The sequence below is a fragment of the Cololabis saira genome, chromosome 1 (assembly GCF_033807715.1).
Source record: "Cololabis saira isolate AMF1-May2022 chromosome 1, fColSai1.1, whole genome shotgun sequence".
In the NCBI taxonomy this organism is placed as follows: domain Eukaryota; kingdom Metazoa; phylum Chordata; class Actinopteri; order Beloniformes; family Belonidae; genus Cololabis; species Cololabis saira.
Genome location: NC_084587.1, coordinates 57,298,693 through 57,322,039, shown reverse-complemented (window position 1 = coordinate 57,322,039; position 23,347 = coordinate 57,298,693). Strand labels below are relative to the sequence as shown.

Here is a 23,347-nt window from a genome sequence, read left to right as displayed (position 1 = left end):
ACAGCTTTTATTGATCTAGAAATACTAATGATTCCATGGCCATGATGATTTATTTTTTTATGTATTTATTTTCATTTTTTGAAATTCTTTTTCCACCTCTAAGAAAAAAATACATGTTTTTTAAGGCCCCGTTTCCACGTAGCAAAAACAGTTTTCATGCGTTTGGGCCGTTCGTTTACATCGAAAACAAAGCTCAAAGTCACTAAAAACGATCATTTCTAAAAACTGGACAAAGTGGAGATTTGCAAAAACTCCGTCTTCACGTTTGCTTGTAAACAGAGAGAAACGGACATTTAGGCTTCAGAACGTCACATTATGCGACAGAAACGTCACCAGCATCATGAGTGCGACCTGTTTACAATTTGTTTGGCCACTGTAGTTACTCGCATTTGTTGTTGTTTTTTACCAGGATTCTGATTGGCTAGCATGACTTTATGCTTCTCGTTACACTGCCCCCTGTAGGTTTGGTTGCTCATAGCGCCTCTTAACAGCTTATTTATGCAGGTTTGTGTAAATGATGGTATTTTTCAAAACGTAGAGGGGGAATATGTGTGAATATGTGTAAACGTGACACTTTTTTTCTGTCAGCTGTTTAAAATGTCACTGACTATGAAAAGAAGTTAAGTGAAAGCTGTGCACTTTTAATCAAATAAGATACATTGTAAACAATCACTAAACCCACTAACTTGGCAGGAGGCTGGTGTCTCGACAAGCTTTAGTGGTGTCAGTAAGAGGGACGAAAATTGTTTGCTGGCAGGCTCTGGGCTGTAAAATCTATTTTAAAAAGTGTCCCACCCCCCTCTCTCCCCAACAAAACTACACACACTCTCTCACTCTTTCTCTCTTTCTCTGTAGCCTATATATATCTATCTATCTATATATATATCTCTCACACACACACATATGCCACTGTCAGCTCAGAACCATGACAGAAGATGACGGATTCAGTTGTCGCAGAGGGACAAGTCAAGTTTAGAGATGGAAAAAAGGTTAATTCCACAGGTTTCCTTCTCCTTTTATGTTTTGAAATTTATTTAAATTCTTCCAGGGCTACCAGAGGATTATATTTTAAAACATATCTGTCTTAACCAACTTAACCAACTTCTTCACAGTGGAAGAATCGGTCAGTTGTTCTCCAGAAGCCCTCTCCTGTTGCGGGTATGTCGTTTTGATTTATATAGCAATTATTATTATAAGAGATTTGCATTCCCACCATTTCCCAGATCGGCTTGCTCATCCACATCAATAAGCAGTAATGTCTTCAAATTTTCACAGTTAAACTAATCACTAAGTGCCAATTGGTGTCTTGGCTGTTCGCCCCAGTACAATTTATCCATATCAAGTGTGGAGCTGAAATAACTGAATTACTTTATAAAATCATAGAAATTGATTTTGAAATTGTGAAGATCAAAGGGGTGTTCCACCTTTTTATGCAAATTAAGATTCTTGAAATAAAATTGTCATGGTTTTTGAGTTAGGTGTTTTAATGTCTTAGCCAAAACCACAAACTCTGACGCTGTCATAGTCTGACTCTGCGAAAAGTTGGCTAAACAGCAGGGATCAGTTTTAATACTGGGAAGACAGAATATGAGTCTCTCAGCATGTAGTAATATGGCTCACAAGGCAACCACTGCGTCCTTGAAGAAACTGGCAAGAGTGGAGGGAGTAGTGTCTCTGTGTCTGCAATGTTATATCTCTGCATATTTGTGGATTTACTTTTATTTTTATCTGTCCCAGTGGATCAGTTGATTGTCTTTAGCATTTGTTAAGACAGCTGTGCCATAGTATACAGGTGGACCTGCATCAAGAAAAAAAAATACTGACTTTAAATAGTCTCCATTCTCTTATTCTGATGTTAAAAACAGAATTAATTAGCAAGTCTGTCAGTTTTTAAAAATGTGTCTATTTGTGTTTGCTTCAGACTGCTTGATTTTGCATGTGTATAAAGGGAAGAAGAAAGGGAAAAGCACTGGACACAAGGGGAGTCTAAACGTAACACTGGAGGTATGTTAATCCGCAATCCAAACCAACAATTGCTTTTTAATCTATATTAACATGGTTGAAACAGCTCTTGTAGTTTTCTTCCTAAATATCAGCCTTTTATCAGCTATCTCCTCTCTTTCCTGGAGCCGTGTAATATATTGTGAGTAATGAGGGGTCACAGGTTCTGTAAATCATGTGAAACCTGCTTTCACGAGGCAGAGAACTTACATTTTGATAAAGATGGCTTGATGCATATGATATATTTCGGTTTGACAATATGTGGCTAGAAAAGCATCACTGAGTGTGTTTAAATGGGAAGTTTAATTCCTCTTTAATTCAGAATTAAAATTAAATCCGATTTAAAACGATTCAAAATTACCATAAAAACACCTAATTCCGATTGAAAATGGCCATTCTGAATTAAACTTAATTCCGAAGTACCGTATTTTCGCGACCATATGGCGCACTGTGTGGAAAGGCGCACCCTCAGTTTTGTGTGTCATTTTTGGTTTTAAAACACACATACGGCGCACCGACCCAAAAGGCGCCGTCTACGGAGACGGAGCTGCACAGACACGCGTTGCAAAACACACACGCGCTAAAAATACAGCAGAAGCAAAACTTAGTTTGATATTTTATTTCACTTTTCACATCAATCAAACCCTTCAAAGGTTCATATTCTGTTTCTGCATTAAAGAATTTAAAAAAAAACACCGGGTTGCTGCACAAACCTGTCTCAGCCACTGATCATCTCCTCATCCATCCAGCCCTTTTCATTTCACTCTGGCTGGAAAAGTCTCTTTAGGGAACGCTTTTCCTTTAAAAATTCCGACCGCGGCGGTCCCGGGTCCCGCTCCCCGTTTGCTCCCTCGCGCTGGACCGGGTCCCGGGTCCCGGTCCGCCCCCCCCCGCGCTGGTCCCGCGGCGGTCCCGGGTCCCGCGTCCCGGGACCCTCGCGCTGGACCCGCTCACACACACGCGCTGTCGGGGAGCCGGTACCGGGGTTTGTATCCGACAGGAGCTCCGTTAATTCATCTGCGCCAGTCCGAATTTCCAGACCTGTCTCAGCTTCTTGATCATCATCATCCCTTCATCCAGCCCCCTCTTTTCATTCACCCTTATAATGACTCCGGCTGGAAACCTCTTATGCAAAGTTTTTCTTTTAAAAATCACCATAAGTTTCTGTCCATCAGCTGCGCCAGTCCAGCACCACATAGCCTACATGAGAATCTGTGTGTCGCGCCGCGAATACACACACGCGCATGTCGGGATCCGGTACCGGGTTTGTAACCGACAGATTTGGCTGCAAATCTCGGAAAGTGAAGCTGATCTGACCTGAGACAGACCCCAGAAATCTCTGCTCTTAAAGCGGCCAGGAACCAGGTCATCGGACCCGCTTGGGGAACCAGGAAGTCGGCTGCAGCAGCGACCATCACCGCGCTGCTGCAGCCGCTGCTTTAACCGGGGAATGTGGACGGTTCCGACCGGCCGGCGCTGCAGAACACTCACACACAAGTGTGCTTATTTAAATAGAGCGGAGCAAAACTTAGTTTGATTGTATTTTATTTCACTTTACACATCAAGCAAATCCTTAAAAGTCTTCATCATCTGTTTCGCATTAAACAGCTCAGTGGATGGTCTCATTCAGCTTCACCCGCCCCCTTCTCTTTTTACCTTCTATTGGTGGCCGACCTGACATTACCGTAATTCAGGTAATAGACACGGCGCACCGTTTCTTAAGGCGCCCGGCACATTTAAAAAAAAAAAAAAAAAAAAAAGTTGCGCCTTATGGTCGCGAAAATACGGTAAGTGGCTGGTTTATTCCGATTTTAAATCCGAATAGAATAATTCCGCGATCATGTATACACTCATTCCGCTTTAAATTAATTCCGGTCTTTCTGCGCTGCTCGTTCCCTCGCCCGTCTGTCTCCATGTATTATTATATTCCGCGCTGGGCTTGTTTGCCAAATAAAGTTTCAAGATGCAGCACGCAGTAAACGCTGTTCAAGAGCAGAGACCATTTATTTAATAAATAGCTTGGAGGACCTGGAAATAATTAAAAGAACAGATGGAAACAGGAAACATCAAAATTGTGAGCTTTTCAAAGTTGTAGTGGCTAAGTTAGTTCTTCTTCCGGTAGACGTAACTTCCGGTCTGCCCCCTATCCAATCAGAACCTTCCCAACCTCCAGACCTTAAGAGGAATTGGATAAAGCCGATCAAATGTGTTTTCCATGTAAACCTCAATTCGGAATTACTATTTCCATGTAAACTTGAAGAAAAATAGTTTAATTTGGAATTATTTAATTCAGAATAATTAATTCCAAATTAAAAAACATGTAACCGTGGCCAATGTGGGATTTCAAAATCTCTGATATCCAGCTTAAACATACTTTTTCCTCCAGGGGATTTGTGGTGTGGAGCCAGGACCTGGCTATGATGGCGTATCCTTCACTCTCTCCATCATGTGCCTGGCACGCACCCTGGTCCTGGGCTTCAGCAGCCCAGACGTCCTGCTCACCTGGGACGCTCATATTCGTTACAGTCTGGGTGAAGGTAAGTGATTGGAATTCTGTGAAGTTACTCTGAAGCGTGAAAGTTTAGTGTATTGAGGGGGACGGTAAAATGCATCAGGAAATCAGTTGAACTTTTTTACATTTTTAATGAAGTTAGTTATTCAGTTTTGTACAAAAGTAAAGATGTTAACACACACGCACATGCACATACACTAACAATTTCACACATTACTGCTTAACAATGCATGAGCAAAGGCAGTGGCATAGTGGGGATATTAAACAGTTGCATATTTGAAAAATCCAATTTAGCCAATTATATTATAATCATATATCTAAATATTAGCATTTTTGTCAACCGTAGTTTAGACTTAGCCCTCCCTTCGTTGGAGCCTTGATTGATCCTTATCGCTCGGCTCTCGTCTTCTTTTGGTCCCCAAACATTGTGGATTTGGCCTTGTACTCATGTAACCACTCTTGGCTATCTCCCTACTTTCATATGATACACATTTTGCCTCATAAAAAGATGAACAGGGTCACAAATCCCAAATTATGTTTGGCCCTTTTTAATCTGTTTCAGTTCTCTGTAACTCCTGCAAAGGCTAAAACATATTCCCAACAGAATTTACCTTGAATATCTTTTGATTGAAATACATATTTATATTATTTTTCACCTGTTGATCTCTCTGAGTTATTAATTAATTAAGTAATTAAGTCTTGTCAACCTGAAAGCTAGGGATGCTAGACCCCATCCCAACTAAACTGTTAAAAGATATCCATTAACTCCTCTCTGCTTGACCACATTAATATTTCATTATCAATTGGTTATGTACCACCATAGTAAGTTAGCTGTTTTGAAACCAACCCTTAAAAAAATCCAGCCGATTTAGCCAATTACAGACCCATTTATAATCTTCATTTTATGTCCAAAATCCTTGAAAAAGTTGTCTTTAGACAAGGCAAGGCAGAGGGAAAGATGACAGATTTAAGAACGAAGTTGATAATGTGGGTTATTGTAGGTTTGGCGGTAGGTAAAATGCTCTGCAGGATGTCGGTAGGTACAGGATCGAGTGGACAGGTCGTTGGTTTTGAGCTGACTAGAAGTTTAGAGACTTCATCCTCATTTAGAGACCAGAAGGAGCAGAGAGAGGCACCAGTAGCAGGCTGGAGTGGGCTGGGGTGGGCAGACTCAGAGAATCGGTTATTGATAGTAGTAGTATCTTTTCAGTAAAGTAGGACACAAACTTTTCTGACAACCCACTAGGAGGTTGAGCAGGTGGTGGAGAGAGAAGAGAGTTAAACGCCATGAACAGTTGTCGGGAGTTGGGAGCATTTCTGATTTTGTTCTGGTAAAAGGATACCTTAGCAGCCTTTAAGCTGGATGTGAAAAATTAAAGTTTTTGTCGGACAAGTCAGTGTGCTTTTTGGATTTGCACCACTTTCTTTCTGCTGCCCCTAAGTCCTCTGTGAGCCATGGACTGGGAGGTTTCTGACGAACTGGCTTGGACACCAGAGGACCGAGTTTATCCAGAGAGGAGGCGAGTGAGGAGCAGAGTGTTACTGTAGCCTCATTAACAGATAGGGTGGAAAAGTCTGAGAGGGAAGAGAGGTTAGAGCAGACCTCATCAGACAGCAGTGTAGGGCTGAGTCAGCTGAGTGACATGAGGAAGGGAGATGGAGAAGTTAACCAGGAAGTGGTCTGAGAGGTACAGTGGTGTGACGCACACGTCAGCTGTAGTGCGGTTTCTGGTCAGCACCAGGTCAAGGGTGTGACCAGCTTTATGTGTTGGAGGAGTCTGGACCAGTGCAAGATTGAAAGAGTGGATGAGAGCCAGAAACTCATTTGCCTGTGTTTTGATGTGAATGTTCATATCTCCCAATACAATTAGTGGAGAGCCATCATCACAAATGTCAGAGACAATCATGTCCAGTTCAGAGATGAACTCATCTATGTTGTCTCCTGGATGGAGGTATATGACCAGAATGTAAGCAGTGAAGGGCTTAGAGATTTTTACTGCGTGATATTCAAGTGATGAGCAGTTAGCAGATGGATTTGACAGATGGATGTGAAAATTCACTTTTTGCCTGTACCACCTCCTCGTCCAGCAGAGCGAGGTGTTTGAGTGAATTCGGCATCTACGGATAGAGCAGCTGGTGTAGCTGTGTTTTTTTCCTGGGCGGATCCAAGTCTCTGTCAGGGCTAGGACCTGAATGTCTGAGAGATGAACTGATGAACTCTGTTTTGTTAACTGTGGACTGACAGTTCCAGAGACCAAAGGTAACAGAGGATGAGGCGGGTAAACCATGGGACAACACAGGTTTTGTGGATTGTGGGGCTCATCTTGGTCTGTACCCATATGTGAATGGGATGGTTTTGAGACACATTTCCTCCTGGATGTGTGTGTGGGTGTGTGCGTATGGCGGAGGGTCATCTTGATGTTCTTGGAGCCCAGCAAGGGTCATTCTACTTGAGCCATATCCACTGGCTGCTTTTTTCGGCCGCTTCAGATAGTTGTAAGTGCAAGGCCTGTCCATGATTCCCAAGGTCTTCCTGATGGTGGAAGAAGCCACAAATCCTCTGCATCCCACTTCAATATAGATCTTTGTGTACCATCCTCATCATGGAAAAATCGAATTAAAAAAAGTATAAAAAATTAAATGGGAAAAAAAGTGGTATTATGTGCCAAATGCCAATCTGAGCGGTTGGGATTTGAATTGAGGCAGGTCAGGGAGCGACTCTAACTTAGGAGGCCGCATGTTCCAGAATTTGAGACCAGTAACTGCAAAAGTTTAGCGATCGCTGCTGAATGCAAAGTTCTGCTGGGTTGACGGAAACTTAAAATATTGCATAGATATGAGGGAGCAAGGCCATTTACAGCACTAAAAACAAATGAGCTGAAAATGAATTCTCAACGGGGAGTTAATGTAAGGAATATAATGTACAGGAGTGATGTCGTGTTTCCGGGAACCTGTCAGGAGGCGGGCAGCAGCATTCTGAACAAGTTACAAATGACATAACCAGAGCCGGATTAAATAAATGGACTACACTAGGCAGACTGTGATTTTTAGGCCCCCCTCCATCGATGTTATTTATGAATTGAAATCTTAAACTTACCAAAGTTACTAATAAAAGTTAATTCACATTTTACATAGCATAGTCATAGTCAAGTTGGTTCTATGTATTCCAAAATAAGTCATGTGTTGTATATTAAACAGTCTATCGGACTATTTTTTGATTTTTATTATTCAAATATATAAGTTATTACACCGCTCTATTACACCGCTCTATTAAATGCTATTAAATTATCCTTATCTTATCGATTGCGAGTATCATTGTTAAGGTATTAGTACCAGTAAATCACCAATAGGTGTCAGCATTGCTATGTAAACAGAGTAAAATAAAATAAATGTTTTAAGCTATTGCATTTTGCAGAAAATCTTAATTAAATGTGTTGATTAAATTGAATAGTTAAATAAGAAGTCAAATCTACAAAGACCAATAAAATTTGCCGTAAGACAAAGTGTGCTGTAGTATGTATGTCTGTATGTGTATGTATGTATGTGTATGCGTTTGCAGAGCCATCTGGGAGATTTGCGAGGCCCTGTACGAAATGGCCTGGGGGGGGCCCTTGGCGGTGAAATTTTTGGGTTTTTCGGGTCGGATCGGGTGTCTATATGCGCAATTCTAACTCTCCAATTATCAAAATACTGGATACCTTCCCCTGCCTCCTCATCATCTCTTGCCTCGACGTGGGGCCCCACGGCTGATTGAGACCCAGTCGGATCAGTGATTTTTGTAACAAATTTATCAAACGAGCCTTTCAGAGAGGCTTTAAACTCTTCCATTTTCTTTTGTTTTTTTCTTTTTTCATCCCCTGATGGAAATTTCCTGAATCCGTCTCGTTCTCTCGACATTGTGTGACAGTTTGTTCCAACTCCACCCGTCTGGATCAGAGCAGCTTGTGTCTGCGCTTGGTCTGATCAGTTGTATTGAACAACAGACACGCGCATTATTGCACATATATTTATTGATATGCACAGACTAGTACACATTTAGGTCTGTAATGGAACGTGACTGTTGATATTTATATGGGAAAAAAGGAAAAAAAAACACAAAAAAAACGGCCCGAGCGCGAGGCCCTTGGGGCGCGAGGCCCCGTGCGGTCGCACGGTTCGCACACCCCTTGCGGCGGCCCTGTGCGTATGTATGCGTATATGTATGTAATAATAATAATAATGAATTTAACTGTATGGTATGGTATGTATGTATACTTAATATAGTAATAATGCACATATATATATATATATATATATATATATATATATATATATATATATATATATATATATATATATATATATATATATATATATGCCTTAGGTTTTTACCGGCATGGTATCAACCATTAATATGCGTGCAGACAAACATTTTTTTTTTTTTTTTTGTCCCTCTGTCTGGGCCCCTCCCCTGTCGATCGGGGCCTAGGCGCATGCCTAGTTTGCCTTTGCGTTAATCCGGCTCTGGACATAACAAAGTTGGGTTTATACCCAAATAAAGAGCATTACAAAAATCAAGCCGAGAACTACTGAACGCATAAACGGCTTTCTCAAGGTCACCACAGCTCAAGAACTGCTTGACTTTTGCGAGGAGTTGAAGTTGCCAGAAGCTCGTCCTGACAACAGAGTTCAGATTCAGATTCAGATTCAGAAAAACTTTATTTATCCCCGAGGGGCAATTGCAAGACAACTGAGCAGCAAGACGTTGAAAGTACCAAATAGAATAATAGAATAAAATAAACAGATAAATGGGGCATGTCTCGTATGTACAAAGAATGTACAAAGAATATATAAATATAAGAATGTCAAAAAAAATGTACAATAGAGTGACTGTAATGGTATAAATAAAATATAAAGTGTCAGTGTAAAGTGTTGACAGTGGATGTAAACAATGTAACAGGAGTATGGAGTAGTCCGGGGGGGTCTGTGGATGTGGGGGATGGTGGTTAGCAGCTGGAATTAAAAAGCAGGGTAGCTTTTGGGGAGTAGTTCTCCTCCTCTCAGTCCTACAGGCGACGCAGAGGAGGCGCCGCCTGGAGGGGAGCCACTGAAATGCAGGGTGAAGTATGTGGGAGGGGTCGTTGATGATTTTAGCTGCCTGGCTGAGGGCCTGTTGGTTAAAAACCTGTGACAGAGTTCTTACCGGCAGGCCGATGATTTTCGAGCACAGTGATGCTGTGCTCTGCAGTCTGTTCCTGTTCTGGGTGCTGAGGGAGTGGAACCAGCAGGTCATGGAGAAGGTCATGATGCTTTCCAGGAAGGCATAGTAGAAAGTCACCATGATGTGTGTGCTGACTCTAAAGGAGTTGAGTTTCCTGAGGAGGTACAGCCGTTGGTGGCACTTCCTGAGAATCTCCTCTGTGTTGGTGGAGAATGGTGCCCAGGTATTTGTACTCCACGACTGTCTCCACTGGCTTCCCGTGGACGGTGGTGGTGACTGCACCAGCCAGATCCCTTTGTCTGCTGGAGAAGGTCACCACCATGTCTTTGGTCTTGCTGGTGTTTAGTTCCAGTTTGGAGCTGTCACACCACTCCACGAACTCCTGTAGAACGGGTCCGTGATGTTGTGAGGGGCCTGACAGCAGCAACAGGAGAACTGTGTCGTCAGCGTACTTAACCAGATGGCAGTTGGGCTGTGTGGCTCTGTAGTCATCGGTGTAGAGGATAAAGAGCAGGGGGGAGAGCACACAGCCCTGGGGGGAGCCAGTGGAAGTGGAGCAGAGGTCGGAGAGAGAGTTGTTGACCCGAACCCTCTGAGTCCTGTTGGTCAGAAAGTCCGGGATCCACATGATTAACTGATCATCCAGGTGAAAGTGGGAGGACAGTTTAGTGGCCAGGATGTGGGGCTGCAGGGTGTTGAATGCTGATGAGAAGTCAGCAAACAGTAGTCTGGCGGATGAGTCAGGGAGCTCCAGGTGTTTGTGAATGGAGTCCATGATGAAGGTTTTTGCATCATCCACGCTTCTGCCTGCGCGATATGCAAACTGGAGTGGGTCCATTAGCGAGTCAGTTGCTCTGATGATGTTGATCTGTTTGTCAAATTTTAAAGTGTTATCAAGACCCACTCCCAGATTTCTGATTATCTGGTTAAAGTGAGGGGTAAGGGCATAAAAACCTGGGACAAATGAAGATACTGTGCTACTGGAGGGCTTGGAAGGAGCAAATACAATGCATTCAGTCTTTGGCCCAATCCCAATACTATTTCTTTCACTAGCCCTACTTTCTATCACTACACCTAAAAAAGAAGGGACAGATTTTAGGGCACTTGACATCTTCCCAGGGGCCTGTCCCAATACTCCCCTTACTCCTACTTTCAGCACCACCCCTAAAATCAGGAAGCTGAGAGCCAAAAGCTGTTTTAATTTCAGCTGTAGCGCTGTTAATATGCCACTTTATTTAGTTTTAATATTTTTTCAGGCGTAAAAGTAACCGTTAAGATCCCCAACCTGGGCTCAGTTTATCCAAATAACGCCTGTTAAGAAATTTGACCCGATGTTTTCGGAGATGAGAAGAGCCGCCGGCTCGGAGCAGCAGCAGCAGCAGCAGCCGGAGTACAGACATGATCGCCCTGTGCCGTCATCCCGGGGGAGAAACCTGCAGCTCTGTTGAGAATTACCGCTGGCTGAAATAAATCATTTAGGAAGATAAATGTTGGTTTAATAGATGAAATCTAACAGTTGTAGCTACGCATGTTAAGAAATTTGCTCAGAAAATTTCGAGATTTCTGCCTGCCGGCTCCGGAGCTGATTTATGGGTCCGCGTTAAATTGACGCAGAGCCTACAGGGTAGGGTACGGCGTACGACGCGCATCGCCACATAACATCGACGCAGAGCCTACGGCGTAGCCTACGGCGTAGGTTACATAACCTCAGAGGTATCAAAAGTATTCACATTCATTACTCAGGTAGAAGTATAGATACTAGAGTTTAAAAATACTCCTGTAGAAGTTGAAGTATCAACTCAAGTTTTTTACTCAAGTAAAAGTATAAAAGTACTGGTTTCAAAACTACTTAAAATATAAAAGTAAAAGTAATGTAAGGGGGGAAAAAGCCATTAAGGACAAAAGCCATTGAAAATGAATGCATCTTAGTATAATGCAAATATATTAAAGAACCATGTGTACTATTGAGCATTTACATGTGTTTCAGAGAGCAGAAGATATGATGACTAGTTGCCTATTGTAATGGTGCAAAAAGTCAAACTTCAGAGGCATGTTATCATTTATCCTAACCTTTATTGGAATGTACATCCAAGTTTAGTTGCAGGAATCTGAGGGCAACTGATGTAAGAACAAAACTGGACAAGAACATCTGAAACAACCACAACCAAATTCACTCTATCCGGATGGAGCAATTTAACTGGATAGTTTTTTTTTAAAGGCCGAAATGAAATAGAGTAACAAGACTGTTTTTAAAATGTAAGGACTAAAAAGTACAGATAATTGCGTGAAAATGTAAGGAGTAAAAGTAAAAAGTCATCTGAAAAATAATTACTCCAGTGAAGTATAGATAACCAAAATTTCTACTTAAGTAAGGTAATGAAGTATTTGTACTTCGTTACTTGACACCTCTGCGTAACCTACACCGTAGGCTCTGCGTTGGTGTAACGCGGAACCATAAATCAGCCTTTATTCTGGCGAGGTTTGAAAAAGACTTCGCAACAACGGGCAAGCGAGTGATTATATACATTCACTGAGTGAATATTATGAAAGTAAAATATATATTTCTCGCTAGAAATGTAATCAAAACGCATTTTTATGCAGAAACTAACTCAAAATATTGATTTTATTCACTAAAAAATAAGAAATGTCCGCCATTTTTTTTTTTTATTCAGTCCGCAAATGACGACGAAAAGCATTCTGAGAATTTTTTCTATCCCTAGATCAAACTAGTGAGGATCGGAAATCCCTACATCCGTAGGGACAGATTCATAGCCACTACACTACTTTTCTTCACTACCCCTAGGTGGAAAGAGGAATTGGGACACCACTACCCTCACGGGAACGTGCAAATTTAGGGGTAGCCTAGGGATGAAAACGAGGGGTAGTGGTAGTATTGGGACAGGGCCTTATTCTCATTTAAATGGAGGAAGTTTTGAGAGTTTAATGACATCTAGGCATCTGATGAACTATGCTTGATTGGCAGATAGCTTAGCGGATCATCTTCTTGGTGTTCAGAGCTAGGTTGTTCTATGTGCACCAAGTTGCCAGCTTCAGGACCTCCTCTCTGTAGGCTGCCTCTTCACCCTTAGAAATGAGTCTGACAATTGTTTTTTGTCAACAAACTTCACAATGAGGTTGCTGTGGTTTGCTGGGCTGCAGTCATGGGTGTAGAGACAGTGCAGGAGGGGGCTCAGCACACAGCCTTGTCAGGGGCCGGGGCTAAGCGTGCGGACAGGAGAGAGGTGGGGGCCTAGTCTCACAGTCTGGAGTCGGTTTTTGCAGAAGTCTTTTATTAGGCACAAGCAGAGCCGGATTAACGCAAAGGCAAACTAGGCATGTGCCTAGGGCCCGATTGAGGGGGGGCCCAGACAGAGGGACAAAAAAAAAAAAAAAAAAAAAAAATTTTTTTTTTGTCTGCACACATATTAATGGTTGATAACATGCCGGTAAAAACTTAAGGCATATATATATATGTGCATTATTACTATATTTAGTATACATACATATATATATACGCATACATACGCAAACCGTGCGACCGCACGGGGCCTCGCACCCCACGGGGCCTCGCGCCCCACGGGGCCTCACGCCCCAAGGGGCCTCGCGCCACACGGGGCCTCGCGCTATGGGCCGTTTTTTTTTTCCCCAATTTATTTATTTTTTTTAGTTTTTTTTTCCTTTTTTCCCTTATAAATATCAACAGTCACGTTCCATTACAGACCTAAATATGTACTAGTCTGTGCATATCAATAAATATATGTGCAATGATGACGCGTGTCTGTTGTTCAATACAACGTCAGACCAAGCGCAGACACAAGCTGCTCTGATCCAGATGGGTGGAGTTGGAACAAACTGTCACACAATGTCGAGAGAACGAGACAGAATCAGGAAATTTCCATCAGGGGATGAAAAAAGAAAAAAACTAAAGAAAATGGAAGAGTTTAATGCCTCTCTGAAAGGCACGTTTGATAAATTTGTTACAAAAATCACCGATCCGCCTGGGTCTCAAGCAGCCATGGGGCCCCGCGTCGAGGCAAGCCCAGATGATGATGAGGCAGGGGAAGGTATCCAGTATTTTGCTAATTGGAGAGTTAAAATTGCGCATATAGACACCCGATCCGACCCGAAAAACCCAAAAATTCCGCGCGCGCTCGCTACGCTCACACGCGAGGACCCCCTGACCATTTCACACAGAGCCTTTTCTGCAAAATGCTCACAATCGATAAGATAAGGATAATTTAATAGCATTTAATAGAGCGTTGTAATAACGTATAAATAATAAAAATCTAAAAATAGTCTGATAGACTGTTTAATATACAACACATGACTTATTTTGGAATACAAAGAACCAACTTGACTATGACTATGCTATGTAAAATGTGAATTAAGTTTTATTAGTAACTTTGGTAAGTTTAAGATTTTTAAATAACATCGATGGATGGGGGGCCCAAAAATCACAGTCTGCCTAGTGTAGTCCATTTATTTAATCCGGCTCTGCGCACATGCAGCGTCATGTGACGTCACATCCGCACCCCAGCGCGGGAAATTCGGGACCGAATTGCAGCACATTTTGCAGCAACAGCCTGTTCAAGGCAAAGGAGAGATACACTAGAGGGCTCATTCTTCTGGGTTTGGAACGCTTCATCTGACATTATTACTAGAAAACTTAAAATGTATACGAATGTTTTTCATAAATCTTGCCACAATCCGGCCTCAAGCTCCTTTAACTAAACAAAAATATGTTTTATCCGATTACTCGATTAATCGATGGAATTTTCACTAGAATACTCAATAAATAAAATATTCGATAGCTACAGCCCTACTCACAACTCAAGCACAAGAAGCCCACCGCACAAACACAAATTTAAAAATAAAGGCAACTCGCAAACGTCCATCCATCCATCCATTATCTATACCCGCTATATCCTTTGCAGGGTAACGGGGGTCTGCTAGAGCCTATCCCAGCTCATTTTCAGGCGAGAGGCAGGGGTCGCCGGACAGCTGGACAGGTTGCCAGTCCATCATAGGGACACATAGACACAAACAACCAGACACACTCACACCTACGGGCAATTTAGAATAATCAATTAACCTACTATGCATGTTTTGGGACTGTGGGAAGAAGCCGGAGTACCCGGAGAGAACCCACGCAAGCACGGGGAGAACATGCAAACTCCACACAGAAAGACCCCTGCCGGGCCTGGGAGTCGAACCGGGGGACCTTCTTGCTGTGAGGCAACAGTGCTAACCACCAAGCCACCGTGCTATCCCAACTCGCAAACAGTAAAAGTAAAATTAGAGATTAAAAAATAGATTAAGCGATTTCGGGTCTCCGCTCGATGGAGTAAGCAGCAGAGGTAGAGAGCTCCGACTAGCACATATTATTTAAGTACTTTTAAAACCTCCAAAACCGAGAAAACGGAACAGAACCTCAGTCTTTGACTTCTTGGTAACAGAACTGTGATATGCCCGCACGAAAAGGGAAACAACAAGGGACACAGTTACAGCAAAATATAACTCCGTTCACACGAGGCAGCCTAACCCCCCCGTTCACACTGAAAGCGTCACGGGCATCATAGGCGTCTGGCTGCCATTCAGGCGAAAAGGCGGCGGGAGCAACGGGGGCGGCGGGGCGGCGGGGCGGCGGGCGCGGCGCGTCAATTGAAAAGTTGATTGAGAAGAAGCGGTGACTCCGAGGCGTCGTCCAATCACACACCGGGATTCCCGAAGCGAGAACTCTCAATGCAGATTGTACTTTCATCTAGACACAAACGTACACTGATTCACATGCGTACAGGAGCAGAGCTGTGCACTAACAAACTTATTTTATCAGGAATTAATATATTTCATCCAGCAAAATGACATTTTGCTGGTTTGACTTCCGTTTTTACCTGAACTAATCACATGAAACATGTATCTGATGGGTGAGGAACTGGATGGTCCCAACGATTTTATTTGCTACATTGATCCAACGAAAAATAATTAAAACCTGTGCTTATTAATCACAAAACACAGGTTAAACATCATGACCAAATCCGCTCCGACCCGGTGTGTCAGTATCAGCGCAGACAGACTGCAGCTTCGCCTGAATTATGGTTCTGCGTTAAATCGACGGCGTAGCCGACGGCGTAGGGTCGTGGTGCGGTGTGCGTCGCCGCTGTGGTGTGAGTGTTTTGTAGAAAGACTACAGAGTCGATGTCGGATGACATCATCAGTGCGCGACGGCGCAGGGGATGTTTACACACGCGGAGACTAGAGAGGGACTGACAGGCTATCCTCTGAAAAGCTGAATAAACATTATCCACGTTACAAAGTACAGTTGGACTCACGTGAGCGTTATTCAATAACACGACATGGTGTCAGAAGTCCTGTAGTTAGCGTGGAGTGTACCTGAGGACGTTTATTTTGCACGGTGTTGAAAGGAGAAGACAAGCTGAGTATGTCGGTCGACGAGGGTGCACGGAGGGACAACGCAGCGCCGCGACTCGCCGCCGGACCGAGCGCCACTTTCAACATCCAGCCACCGGAGTCTTTTGACTTTTCAAAGCCTAAGGAATGGGACAAATGGATCCGGAGGTTTGAAAGGTTTCGCATGGCAAGTAACCTACAATCAAGCTCCGAGGATAACCAAGTAAACACATTAATTTATTGCATGGGAGACGAGGCTGATGACATTCTGCTCGGACTAAATCTGTCAGACCAACAAAGACGCACATACCAAGGAGTGCGAGAGGGATTTCAGAACTTTTTTGTTGTTAAGAAAAACGTTATCTACGAACGTGCCAAGTTTAACATGTGCAATCAGAGGGAGGGAGAGAGCGTGGACTCGTTCGTCACTTCACTGTATGCCCTGTCAGAGTACTGTAACTACGCCACGTTGCACCACGAACTGATCAGAGACAGAATTGTTGTTGGCATGCTGGACAAGGCGCTGTCTGAACACATGCAGTTGGATGCAGATCTAACCTTGGAAAAAGCCATACGGATGGCACGACAGAGCGAAGAGGTGAAGAGTCAGCAGTCTTGTCTGCGTGGGGACACCAGTTCAATGGCAAGTGATGCAAAATCACAAAGCTGAAGGCTGGCCAGTCAACGGGCCCAAAGAGCCGGGACTCAAGCTGTATCAGGCAGAGCAAGCGTTCCTCACAGTCCATGATGGAATCTTGCTGAAGGGACAGAGACTCGTCATCCCCTCAGCGATGAGAAATGATGTTCTTGCCAAATAGCACGAAGGCCACCAAGGCGTGGTGAAGTGCAGACAGCGGGCGCGACAGTCAGTGTGGTGGCCCGGGCTGAGCCAGCAGCTGAACGAGTTGGTTCTTAACTGCCGGACATGCTGCAAGGAAAGGCAGAACCACAGAGAGCCACTGATGCCATCACCGTACCCAGGCAGGCCATGGGAGAAGCTAGGAGCGGATTTGTTCATGCTCGGGAGCAAGACCTACCTGCTGGTTGTGGACTACATGTCAAGGTATGTGGAGATAGCGCTGCTGACGTCCACTAAGTCAAATGATGTAATTCACCACCTTAAGTCGATCTACGCACGTCACGGGATTCCGGACCTTCTCGTTTCGGATGGGGGGCCACAGTTCTCAGGAGCGGCTTTCTCTGAGTTTGCTGAATCCTATGGGTTCCGCCATGTCACCAGCAGCCCAAGATACCCTCAAGGTAATGCAGAGGCTGAACGTGCGGTTCAGACAGTGAAAAGCCTCCTGAAGAAAGCAGACGACCCCTATCTAGCTTTGCTCGCTTACAGGACTACGCCTTTGGAGAACGGGTTTAGTCCAGCTCAGCTTCTCATGGCGAGGAGGCTTCGTACAACGGTGCCCATTCTTCCTGCCTTGCTAAGCCCAGCTGTTCCAGATCGTGAAGCTGTTATGCTGAAAGAAGGTGAGAAGAGGACAAAAGACGCCCGACGCTATAATCAGCGGCATCGTGCCCGCCATCTCAACACACTTGACCCAGGACAGGACGTGTGGATCACGGATCAAAGAACAGCAGGTGCCATCATCGGAAGTCACACCAACCCACGATCGTACCTGGTGGAGGGACCCCACGGGACCATCAGACGGAACCGTCGTCATCTCATCCCCATGAGAGCCTCGCCAGAGCAGAGTCGCCCTGTTCCAGCGGAGCCTTCCCCAGGGGGCGTTCCAGGCCAACCGACACCAGAACCGCCGCAGCAGAGTCGTCCAGACCCGCCATCTACTCCTGCTCTCAGAACCAGGTCTGGGAGGGCTGTGGTAAGACCAACTAAGTTGGACTTATAATTTTGTTTACTGAGAGACATTGCAGAGACTCAAAGACGTTGAAAAAAAAAAAAATCGAATTGTAATGGGGAAAAAAGACGCAGCTACCCCGAACGCCTCATCGTCAAAAAGATCCCGGGACGAGAAATCACCTGGAGCCGTCTCCCCCCCAGGTAACACCACTACAGACGCCCTGCTGTCCATCGACGCCCGGCTAAGTGGCTTTGAGAACCGTCTGTCCCTCCTGGAGGTCTTGCACAGGGAGATACAAGCGCTCCAGACCTCCCTGGAATACAGCCAACGGCAGGTGGAGTCGCTCGCGGCTGAAAACCGGGATTTAAAGGAGTCGGTAAAATCTCTGACAGAGGGGATGAGCCAGCTTAAAAGGGACAATAAGATCATGAAAGAGGCAAATTTAGACCTTCAAAGCAGAAGCATGCGGGACAATTTAGTATTCTCTGGGATCCCAGAAAAACCTGATGAAGATCCGGAAGCAGCTGTTCATGATTTCATCCGCAACCACCTGAAGCTTCCCGAAGACATGGCGAATTCCATCACGTTTCACCGCGTCCATCGCCTTGGAGGAAGAAGATCGGAAGCCCAGAGACCCAGACCCATTGTTGCCAAGTTTGAACACTTTAAGCAGAAAGAGCAGGTTCGGAGACAGGGGCCACAGCTGCGCGGACTGCCGTTCTCCGTGAACGACCAGTTCCCCCGGGAGATCCTGGACCGTCGCCGAGTCCTCTTCCCGGTCCGGAGGAGGCTCATTTCGGAGGGATGTCGGGCTGTCATCACCGTGGACCGGCTGTACGTGAACGGGGAGCTTTACCGGAACCCCAACATCACGCCGTGGCTCTTCTGAGAGATAAGTACAATTTGCCTTTTTTTCCTTTCTCTTTCTCTCTCACTAAATGGTGACTAGATCAGATATAGCTTCATAAACATTTGATAATTAGTTAGAGAGATAGCTTTATAAACACTGGGTGATTAGATCAGATAAAGTTTCATAAAAATTTTCGGCACATATTAAGGTATTTATAATTTTTGATCTGCTAGTCTCAATGAGTTACAGTCACACATCGGTGATCGTTTCTTTTTTTTCTTTTCTTTTCCCCCTCTTCTCTATCTCTTTTTCTGTTTTCTTTTTTCTTTTAATTATGGTTAGAATTATTTCCCTCCCCCTCACCCCACCCCAATTGTCACACTCCTTTTTTCCTCTTTCCCTCCATGTCTCACTCTGCTGCACTTTCCGGTTGGTTAATTGGTACAAACATACATTTAGATTAACATGGCACACACACATCCAACTCCTGCAACATTACCATTTACATATAATGTTATTTTCAGTGATTGGATTATGGATAAATTAAAGTTCGTCACCTGGAACGTAAACGGGGCCGGGAACACAGTAAAGAGATTAAAACTTCTTAATCAAATTCAAACTCTGCAAGCAGACATTGTTTTACTACAAGAAACACACTTAGTTAAAGCTTCAGCAGATGCATTGGCCACGCCAGAATTTCCGCACGCTTATTCCGCCTGTTACAACTCCAGACAAAGAGGGGTAGCAATTCTCATTAATAAAAGAGTAAATTTCACTGTAAAAGACACACACATTGACTCAGAGGGTAGATATTTAATTTTAGTCTTGCAAATTCAAAGCTTGAATTTATGTATTTCTAATGTATATGGTCCAAATGTTGATGACTCCTCGTTTTTTCACTCTTTTTTCACCTCACTTTCTGCTCACCTAGACAACACAGTCATCATCGGAGGAGACTTCAACATGGTTCTGGACCCTGGAGTGGACAGGCTCAGTAATGCAGGCGGACACAGGAGTTGGCAGTCAGCAAGTATTGTTAAGCAATACATGAATGATCTGGGTCTTTGCGATACATGGCGCTCTTTACACCCAACCCTTAGGAACTACACTTTTTTCTCAGCCGTTCATCACTCATACTCTAGGTTAGATTATTTTCTAGTCAGTAGCTCTCTGATGAGAGATATCTCAGAATCACAAATACACCCAATCAATATTAGCGATCACGCACCTGTTTCTTTCACTCTGGGGAAGAGGGGGAGCGTATCATCCTCCAAAGTTTGGAGATTTAATACATCATTACTCAAAGACCCCGACTTTACTAACTTTTTTAAGAAAGAATGGGACATTTTTTTGCAAATTAACGACCAGCCGGAAATATCAGCAAGCGTTCTATGGGAAGCTGGGAAAGCAGTAATGCGAGGCAAAATAATTTCCTTTTCGTCAAATAAAAAAAGAAAAGACAACTTAAAAACAAAAGAATTAGAAGGTGAAATAAAGACGCTAGAGGAGGCCTTCCAGACTTCTGCAGATGAACGTATCCTTAGCAAAATAAGGAAAACTAAAATAGAATTAAATAAAATAATTGACGCAAAAACGCAGTTTCTAGTACAAAGGCTTCGCCTGGAAAACTTTGCACATGCTAACAGATCAGGAAAATATTTAGCCAATCAATTAAAAATAAACAAAGAAAAAACAACCATAACATCTATTAAGGACCAGTCAGGGGAAGTTACACATGATCCCTGTTTAATAAATTCAATCTTTAGAGACTTTTACTACAAATTATACTCGTCACAAATTGAACCATCTGATCAATCCATTAATGAGTTTCTTGGAGAAATTAACCTGCCAAAGTTACATCAGGAACAGGTTACGAATTTAGATTCACCACTCTCAATAGGAGAACTCCATGAAGCTCTTCAACATATGCCCAATAATAAAGCTCCGGGCCCAGACGGTTTCCCAGCTGAATTTTATAAGGAATTCTGGAGCATATTAGCACCAACATTTTATAAAATGATTCTAAATATTAGGGAAAATAAAAGCTTACCCTTAAATATGAACTCTGCTAATATTAGTCTTTTATTAAAACCGGATAAAGATCCCTTGCTCCCATCGAGCTACCGCCCAATTTCATTAATAAATGTAGACCTTAAAATAATTAGCAAGGCCCTTACTGAACGTCTGAAAAGAGTCACCCCTTCTATTATACATCCGGATCAAACAGGCTTTATTAAAGGTAGACATTCCTCTACTAATATTCGCAGATTATTAAATATTATAGATTATTCCAGTATCAATAAACAGGAAACTACTATTATATCCTTAGACGCGGAAAAAGCATTCGATAAGGTAAATTGGAAGTTTCTATTGGCAACCTTACATAAATTTGGATTTGGCGAATCTTTCATTGACTGGATAAAAATATTATACAGCTCTCCCAAGGCACGTGTAAGGACAAATGATCAAATCTCTACAAGCTTTACCTTGCAAAGAGGCACTAGACAGGGTTGCCCTCTATCTCCCTCATTATTTGCAATATTTATCGAACCTTTAGCAGCAGCTATTAGACAAAATCAAAATATTAAAGGTATACAATGCAAAATAGTAGAGCACAAAATAAGTCTTTATGCGGATGACGTACTCCTCTTCCTCCAGAACTCACGATCTTCACTATCACAGACAATCGCACTTATAGAGGGATTTTCATCTCTGTCTGATTATTCTATTAATTGGTCTAAATCCACCGTTTTGTGCGTGAACTGCAATTTTAGGAATATATCCAATACTCAATTACAATCAGGGAACATTAGATATTTAGGCATAAACATCTCCCCTAGGCTGTCAGAGTTAATAAAATTAAATTATGTTCAGCTTATAAAGAAAATAGAAGATGATCTTGCTAGATGGAGCTCTCTCCCCATTTCACTCATGGGTAGAATAGCTACCATTAAAATGATGGTTTTACCAAAAGTAAATTATTTTTTCTCAATGATACCATTCAAACCCCCTATTTCCTGGTTTAAATCGCTGGACTCAGGTGTTTCAAAATTTCTGTGGAAAAATAAAACTCCACGCATTAGTTTAAAGACATTGCAGAAATCTAAAGAATATGGAGGTTTAGAGCTACCTAACTTTCAGTATTACTTCCTTGCCAATAAATTACAGTATATTGTAAAATGGTCAAAGGATCATCCTTTAGATAGTCAATGGCTGGACTCAGAGCAAGTGTTTTGCAACGAACTAGAAATCTCAGAGTTACCATTCATTAGTCAAAGTATCAAACGTCATCAATGTTTCAAAAGCATTAATATTAGCACAACTTTATCAGCTTGGTGGGAATTTCTTAAAGTAGCTAAAATTTCACTTTTTCCATGTGACCGTACACCCATATGGAACAACCCAGACATCGTGAAAAATGATAAAAAGATGGTTAACTTCGTTCAATGGAGAGATCAAGGAATACGGTATTTACAGCACGTAATTGTAGGAGGACAGTTTGTACCTTTCAATACACTTATGGTTCAATACGGAGTTAGCAGGAGTAAATTTTTAGAGTATCAACAACTCAAGGCCATAATAAATAAAACATACAAAATTAGACAATTAGACTTACAACTTCCCGCTAAGATAATAGATTTATTAAATCTAAGCAATTTAAAGTTGTTATCAAAACTTTACAGGTTAGTGTCTAAACTGGACGAGTCAGTCTCTCTCCCGATCTCCAAGTGGGAGGCGGATCTCTCTCTGTATACCGACCAGCTTTCTTGGTCACAAATATGCTTAAATACGTTTACTATGACTAAAAACCCAAACTTACAACTTATACAGTATAAAGTTCTTCATAGAATACATTATACTGGACAAAGGATGTTCCAGATGGGCTTTGTCACCTCTAATATCTGTTCACAGTGCACAGAGAACACCCCAGATAATTATATGCATGCTTTATGGTTCTGTACACCGGTACAGAGGTTCTGGAAGGAGATTTGTGAGGATTTATCCACATGGATCGACCACAGAATCCCAGTGTGCCCCACGGTGTGTATATTAGGTCACCTGGGAGACACTCAAATAGATCCTAATTGGACACACCGGGTTCTTACTGCCTTATGTATCGCAAAGAAAACCATTCTAGTAAATTGGAAACAAAAATCCAGTTTATGTATTAACCATTTTAGGAATCTTTTATCAGATCATATTAGTAGTGAGATAATGTCTGCCTCCACTGAACAACACTCGGCTGAATTGCACTCTCTGTGGTCCCCGATTATTGGCCTCGTTACCTAGTGGGGGCGGGGGGGGGGGTGATCTCGTAGCCCTTGGGGTTGGGGGTCGGCTTGGGGGGCCTGGGGTGCGGGCCTCTGGTGGCCCCTGGGGGGCGGTGGGTGGGGCCGCGGGGTCCTGTCCCTGGCCGGTGGGGGCCTTGGGGGCCTGTGGGGGGGGGTACCTCATGGCGGTGGGGGGGGTGGCTGGGGAGGGCTCGGGCGGGGGGCGGTGGCTTGGGCGTCTCCGGGCCTCCTGGGGGGGGCTGGGCCGTGGACGTGGGGGTCCCACCCGGA

The 23,347-nt window shown here is 43.3% G+C and overlaps 1 protein-coding gene across 1 annotated transcript in view; it reads left to right on the top strand.

Moving 5' to 3' along the window:
- Window positions 1–935: 935 nt before the first annotated feature.
- The window catches only part of dok7b (docking protein 7b), a 105,379-nt gene continuing 82,967 nt past the window's right edge, over window positions 936–23,347 (top strand). Inside the window, exons 1-4 of the mRNA XM_061728320.1 lie at window positions 936–989; window positions 1,113–1,158; window positions 1,922–2,004; window positions 4,388–4,538. Of these exons, the coding sequence (XP_061584304.1) occupies window positions 936–989; window positions 1,113–1,158; window positions 1,922–2,004; window positions 4,388–4,538 (334 nt within the window). The remainder of the gene's footprint in view (window positions 990–1,112; window positions 1,159–1,921; window positions 2,005–4,387; window positions 4,539–23,347) is intronic.